Source organism: Arachis ipaensis, chromosome B01, assembly GCF_000816755.2.
Source record: "Arachis ipaensis cultivar K30076 chromosome B01, Araip1.1, whole genome shotgun sequence".
Taxonomy (NCBI): domain Eukaryota; kingdom Viridiplantae; phylum Streptophyta; class Magnoliopsida; order Fabales; family Fabaceae; genus Arachis; species Arachis ipaensis.
In genome coordinates, this window is record NC_029785.2 from 136,105,731 (window position 1) to 136,112,703 (window position 6,973).

The following is a 6,973-nucleotide window of genomic DNA, read 5'->3' on the forward strand; positions in this document are numbered from 1 at the left end:
CATGGGATCAAAATAAATTACAAAAGTTTATATGCGAAAAGTCTTACTTATTTTATTTATTCATTTATTTTTTTACGATATTTTCCAATCTGATAAGTTAAAAACTAATTCGTCATGATACTGAATTCTATTTAAGGGCACAAGGCGAGATTCAAACTTTTGACATTTGCTTAAACGGACTGATGAACTAACCACTAAACCAATCCAACTTGGTTGTTTATTTTATTTTTATATACCTCGGTTAATTCCTAACATGCATGATCCTATATTAGGTGGCCCAATACCAAAGGCATCCGTTACAATTTAGAGTCCATCAGGCCCAATATTAGGTGGCCCAATAATTAATTATCATTATACACTGAACAGGCCCATCATCCCGCGAAGCTCACTGATCTAAACACGTTTCCATTCCTCCCTCATTCACTCACTCAGTCACTCACTAAAATTTGCCGCTCAAACTCTCGTGCTTCGTTGGCGGCTTCAGCTGTTAGAAAACGACGAACCGAGCCTAGCTTCATTTTCTAACCGTATCCGAAGCTCCTCTCAACTCTCAAGTAGTTGCGCTTTCTTTTCCAGCTCCTTCCTTCCGGTAATTTTTTCCCCTTCGATTCTGATATGAAATTTGAGTTTTGTGTTTAGTTGCTAAGAAAGTGCAACCAATGATACTACTGATTTCGGAAAAATGAAGAAATGAAAAACTAAAAATCGCTGCTATAACTCAGAGACACCGCGGAAATTCATTCTGTACTTGCTCCTTACTGATATGAATATACGATGTATAAATTTTTGTGAATGTGTAGAATGCCATTGCTAGGCAACACGAGTTTACCAATCGCTGTAAAGCTATAATTGTTTTTGCTTTCACTTCGTGTTCCAATTGCATTTCATTTGTTATTGTATTTCCTTCGTTATTTTAGAATTTTCAGTATTGCCTTCTGAGATTTGCATGTGTGAAAATTGAATGAATCTAATCCGTACTTGCAAAGAGAAAAGTGGCAAATAGCAATGCGATATAGGAATATACTTCAATTGGAAATAAGTAATAACGAATAAGTGTAACTTAAGTATGGTTTCTTCAGTACTTGGAAATTTTGCAGTCTATGGTAAATGTATTATTTATAAGGCGCCAAGAATTATTACTATTGTTTTTGTTTAGACTTTAGAGTGATATCATAATTATTTATTTTAGATATTTTGAATTGTGATGAATTTGTAATTTCAAACTATTCGTTGCAGCTGTAGTAATGGATACTGGAGAGGAGTACTCACTTGTTATTGAACTATCTGAAAACGATCTTTTCTTTGAACAAAAGAAGGTAAAACTCAGATATTGAGTCACTTAAATATTGCATTTTCTTTTTCTCGACATCTTATAGATAATTTTTTGTTTGTAGTATTTCCATAATTCATAAGGATAAAGCTGTCAGATTGACATGATTAAAGGAAATTTATATTTCTAATAAGTAACTTTATCGATGTTTCTCATTAAGAAATTTCAAATATGAAAAGGCAGCGAACTACACATAATATGTCTTCATGTGTGTGAAATTTAAGGCAATATATTTTTAACATGATTTAGCCGCATTATCGATGTGTGCCTTATCTTATCCTTTTCTTTTTGTTCTGATTTTATTTAGTATGAGTCCTAATCTGTCCTACAAAACTGATTAATCTGCATGATTCCTCAGAAATTACTAGAAAATAAGGGTTTTCGACCCAAGGAACGAATATACCTCAAGGATACCTCAAAGCCTGGTTGGGTGAATGCTACCGTAAAGGTTTTACTGCAGATTGCGCGAATTATACAGTTAAATGAGGTACTTCCCTTTCTGGTTTCCCTAATAACTCAGTTATTCAATATCAATCTTAGGTCAAAGACAAGCTGTAGTAAGGGGATTGAGGTAGCCTAGAGATTTTACACTCCTCTTTGATTTCAAATAATTCTCTTTACAATACCAGAAATATGCAAGTATGAAGTATGTAAGTGTGTTTGTGCTTTATTCATCAAGAAAACATTGAGTACACCGCACTGCAATTGTTTGTTGGGTTGCTCCTTTATTTACTCTATTTTTCACTTTTGGGGATGTCATCAACTTATATGAATTAACTGATATATTGAGTTGCAGCTGGAACTTTATTTTGCCGAAGATGATGGATGTCCTTTAGTGGAGTTTTACAGCCCCAGGAATGAGTTAGAGGCTTTCGATTCAATTCTTTCACTTGTTGACATATCACTTTCTTCTTGTACAAATCTCCATACAAATATCCTGGAATTGTTACGACAAACAATTCTTGATTTGATTTCTGATTTTGGGGATAAGAATAGTGTGAAGGGAATAGTTGAAAGAGACCATGGTATTGACCAGGAAGAACGCCTGATAAAATGGGCAGAAAGCAATGGTGTAAGGACACAGCTAAAAATTGCTTGTAAGTTTTGTTATGATTTATATGTTTTTTAATTGCTTGCTTATTTATTAGTTGGTTTTAGACTTTAGAGATTATTTCTTTGATTTTCACGGATTTTATCTTTAGGAAATGTGATACAACTTTCTTTTCCCCTTAACATATACAGATGTCCAAGGTGCAGGACGTGGTGCAATAGCGAGGGAGGATCTCAAAGTTGGAGACATTGCTTTAGAAATTCCTAGTTCCATTATCATTTCCGAGGAGCTTGTTTGTGAAACTGATATGGTATGTTAAAGCTAAAACAGTTGAGACAGGTTGTTTTCAACTTTAAGAAATCTAGAATGGACTAACTGTCACTCATAGCAAACAAAATATTTATTGGTTACTGTTCATCTGCCTTTTTTTTGTTGCATTAGCATTGGTTTTATCTCCAATTTGGCATGGTTCCAATTTGTTTCAGTCTTAAACATGAATGCCTATTTTATCCTTACACATCATTTAGCTTCTTTCTTACCAAATAATGTCAAATAGGTTGCTAGTAAATATTTCTATACCTTTACCAAATGGGAGCAATTGCTGCCTCTGTTGGGAAGATTTACAACATAATTGGATATTGATTTCTGTGATTTGGTAAGGGTATGGAGATATTTTCAAGTTACCCTAGTTTCCACTTTACATTGTGTTTTTTTTTTAAAAAAATTAAAGATGATAAATATTACATGCTTGGCACTTCAGCTAATATTTGATATTTTTCCTTCTTATCCAATTCAGTATCATGTCTTAAAAGAGGTTGATGGCATATCTTCAGAAACAATATTGCTGCTGTGGAGTATGAAAGAGAAGTACAACGTCAATTCAAAATTCAAAACATACTTTGACACACTCCCGGAAAACTTCAATACAGGTAATCTTACTAAAGTATCACATGCATTATGCACATAAACATATAAATGTTTTATGCATCTCCAAAATTGTTGGTCTTCGTGATGCTTTGCCTTTATACTTGAAGCCCTTACAATTGTTTCTATGGCTTTGAATGAAACCTTTGTAGCTACTGATGCAACTGAGTTTTCATGTATAGATTGATTACTCCATCCTTATTCCATACTTCCATTGTACTAGTGTGGCTTTACTGTGCATTTAAGCCTGATGAAGCCTGATGAGGCGGGATGTTAGTTTGGTTCTATAAAGAGCCTTTTTTGTTTTTGGGGTTAAGGGAGAGCAAGGTTTTAAAATGTAAACAGATGTTCGGGATAATCATCTGGGATACCTGAATAAGATATAAAGTATATGACAAATATACAGCCTTGAATGGAAAGCACTGTCCACTGTGAATTTTCTTTATTCTTTCCCTCTTTTTTCCATATAGCCTTGATATTTTTTGCTTCACAGGATTGAGTTTTGGCATTGAAGCAATTACAATGTTAGATGGAACCTTGCTGTTGGAAGAGATAATGCAAGCAAGACAGGTAATCAGTTATCCAAGGTTTCGACCTCTAATTTGATCTGCTCTGAACTGAAGGTTCTGCCTTCCTTTGAGGTGTAGTTAAACAATTAAGCTAAACTTAGTAATTTAGTTGGGGCTTGATTTTTTAGTTAGAAATATTGTTAAGCCATGTATCTGTTGTAACTAAGGATGCTTTTGAAAGTGAAAAACAATATAAGCCAGAATTGGAAACTACTAAGAAGATTTACACAAGTATTTAGTGGCTATAAATACAGGTCATTTGGAATTTGCAAGAACATGTTCCTACGCGTTAATTATGCTTCTGTTCAATGTTTCATTAAATACTAAAGCTGCTAAAGGTTGCTGACATGTAGAGAATGTTGTTTCTTTCTTCTTTGTGGCAGCACCTGCATGCTCAGTATGACGAGTTGTTCCCTGCTTTGTGTAACAACTTCCCTGAGATATTTCCAGTAGAGCTGTATACATGGGAGAAATTTTTATGGGCTTGTGAACTTTTTTACTCCAATAGCATGAAGATAATGTTCCCTGATGGAAAGCTGACGACATGCTTGATCCCTATAGCTGGCTTTCTTAATCATTCAGTATATAAATCTTCTCTTTTTATCATTTCCTGTCCCTTATTTGTCTCCCATTATTGAATATTTTGATAAAAGACTATTTACGTATTGTGCATTGGCTGCTGTATTTGGAAAAAAAGGTAACCAAATTGTAAAATACCTGGGCTGTGGATTAGTACTTAATTAAGAATAGAACATTCTCTGCAGCTGGGCTGGCATATATTGCTTCTAGCTGGTTTTTCATTTTTGAGAACTGCCATTTGATGATGCCTGATGTGCTCCCCAAATATAATTGATTATTGTACAATTTGGCTTTTCTTATTAAGAATATCACTGATCTTCATAGCTACCTTATGAGCCCTTTAAATGTTTTCTCTCTTATATTTCTTTTCTGGTACCTGACAACAGCTGTGCCCACATATTTTGCACTATGGCAAAGTAGATGCTACTACAAATTCATTGAAATTTCGGCTATCAAGACCATGCAAATCTGGAGAAGAATGCTGCTTAAGCTATGGGAACTTCTCCAGTTCTCATCTAATTACCTTCTATGGTTTCTTACCGCGAGGAGACAACCCATATGATACCATTCCATTAGGTAGTAATATTATGCCGTATACGTATCTCAATCAATGCCCCCTTCCAGAATTTAACGTGCTTTTGGTTGTAAGCTTGCTTATGTGTGCTGTTAGATAGGACATTCTAACTGTCATTTTGCAGATATTGATGGTTCTGATGTTGATTATGTTGAGGATAAATGCCCGCCCAACTGGACGACTCACATGGTGCGTGGTACTTGGCTCTCCAACAATCACAGCCTATTCTATTATGGCCTTCCCTCTCCATTATTGGACCATCTTCGGAGATCTCGAAGTCCCATGCTGAATACGAAGACCTTGGTACTGTTCCTTCTCCCAATTTTAACCTTTTCTTGTTTTCAAATTTTTAGATTTCAGGTGTCATCTGCCTTCTACAGTTTTGAATTGTAGGTTTCGCGTGTGCAATGCATTGGTAGTTTGACCTTAATGAGAGAGAGAAAAAAACTTGTTATTAACCCTCTAAGCAAGCTCATTGTTAATTTGTTACCCTATTTTCATAGAGAAATGATGTTAGTATCACTTTGTGTACAATTTTTTTTATGATATAAGAGAGATTTTTATTCTTATAAAGTTTTTATCAATCACTTTTAATATCAAAAGTGAAAAAATATGAGAAAAATGTACTCAGAGATGTTGCATATAACATTTCTTCATTTTCAAAATCCTACCTTAGTTAAAATATATTGCATCACCTTTTTTTCTATATCATCTTTTTTCTTTTGCAGTTGCAAGAAAACTTGGAAAATGAGCTGCAAATTCTTGAAGATCTAATATATATATTTGATGACATGATTGACAACATGGGTGAGACCGATTTTGATGACAGGTGAGGGCCATTACTGCATTTCTGCAAAAACTAAAAAAAAAATAAATTCTGATATTATCACATGCCGTCGTTGTCAGAGAAAACTGCAGCTGGGATGGAAAATTGGCAATGGATTTTAAGAATCTACAAAGACGAATTGCGTGTTCTGTTTCAAGCTCATGTCATAATGGTGTCAACATGTTGACGAATGAATTAAACAAGTGCATGGCTGAGGACACACGAGGCTAATTGATCACCATGGATTGTTGTTTGTGACGCGGACACCAGTTGTAACGATAACGAGATTCTTTGGAAGATTTAGGATAGCACTGTGGAAAATGGAGTAAAAAAAAAAGTCATATTACACGACTAGATTTGTAGCCAACATGATAGAAAACAAAGAAATCAGTTAACCAAAAATATTATTTTTTGTTGAGTAAATGAAATTGTTAACTACATATTGTCAAAAAAAAATATACGCCTATAAGGCTGGCTTTGTCACTCGTTATGGTCGATGTTGATTACCCACGCGGGCAGCTCAGAATGTATTATTTTAGTTGGTGGAGAGTAGATGGTTAGAGAGTTTTATTTAGAGACCAGAGCAGTTGCTTCTTGTAACCATTTGCGCTACGTGTTCTTTTGCTATGGCTAGGTGGAGAGTACTTGCAGTTGCAATAATGAAATGTTGGTTTAAATAAAAAGCATGCGCATTGTAAACCCAACAAAATTAAAGAAAATGGGGCATGCACTACCTTTAAAATGTGCGGTCGGAAGAGTCTTGATTATTATAACTACTTGCGTGGGCTTACGTTGCGTTGAATTAGGGTAAATCTGGATTAAAGTATTCGGCTATCTTAATTTGACTTCGACCCAATAAAAATGTCTTAAAATTGACATAATACTTCCAAACAGTAACATTAATTAACAATAATTATATGCATCGTTTAATCTGGTCGCCACCAGTCCTGATTCTTTTTGGCTTATCGCTCCTAGTTCACAAGTGTGTTGACTTCGTTAAATTATACATCATGTGAATCATGAATTGCTATTTCTTTTAATCACAGAAAAAAGACTACTACTTTTAGGTTTGAATTTGGATCATCTAAATTTTAAAATGAAAAAATTGATAGAGTAATAA

The 6,973-nt window shown here is 34.5% G+C and overlaps 1 protein-coding gene across 2 annotated transcripts; it reads left to right on the forward strand.

Moving 5' to 3' along the window:
* On the forward strand, window positions 289-6,336 carry LOC107642310 (ribosomal lysine N-methyltransferase 1). 2 transcript variants are annotated; one of them, XM_016345620.2, is made up of 12 exons: window positions 292-589; window positions 1,237-1,316; window positions 1,689-1,817; window positions 2,127-2,427; window positions 2,573-2,691; window positions 3,178-3,310; window positions 3,799-3,875; window positions 4,258-4,455; window positions 4,840-5,029; window positions 5,152-5,330; window positions 5,756-5,856; window positions 5,934-6,336. In XM_016345620.2, the coding sequence occupies exons 2-12, from the start codon at window positions 1,245-1,247 to the stop codon at window positions 6,082-6,084; spliced, it is 1,650 nt and encodes a 549-aa protein (XP_016201106.1). In that variant the 5' UTR covers window positions 292-589; window positions 1,237-1,244; the 3' UTR covers window positions 6,085-6,336. The 2 variants fall into 2 exon arrangements, with proteins under 2 accessions (XP_020962454.1, XP_016201106.1); XM_021106795.1 differs by lacking the exons at window positions 5,756-5,856; window positions 5,934-6,336 and adding an exon at window positions 5,408-5,573 and having other exon boundaries at window positions 289-589.

Bases quoted from the DNA above. Each gene is read 5' to 3' on its own strand.
- LOC107642310 (XM_016345620.2), top strand. From the start codon at position 1,245: ATGGATACTGGAGAGGAGTACTCACTTGTTATTGAACTATCTGAAAAC. The intron at 1,818-2,126 runs GTACTTCCCTTT...ATTGAGTTGCAG, and splicing joins GAATTATACAGTTAAATGAG to CTGGAACTTTATTTTGCCGA. The intron at 5,857-5,933 runs GTGAGGGCCATT...CGTCGTTGTCAG, and splicing joins GAGACCGATTTTGATGACAG to AGAAAACTGCAGCTGGGATG.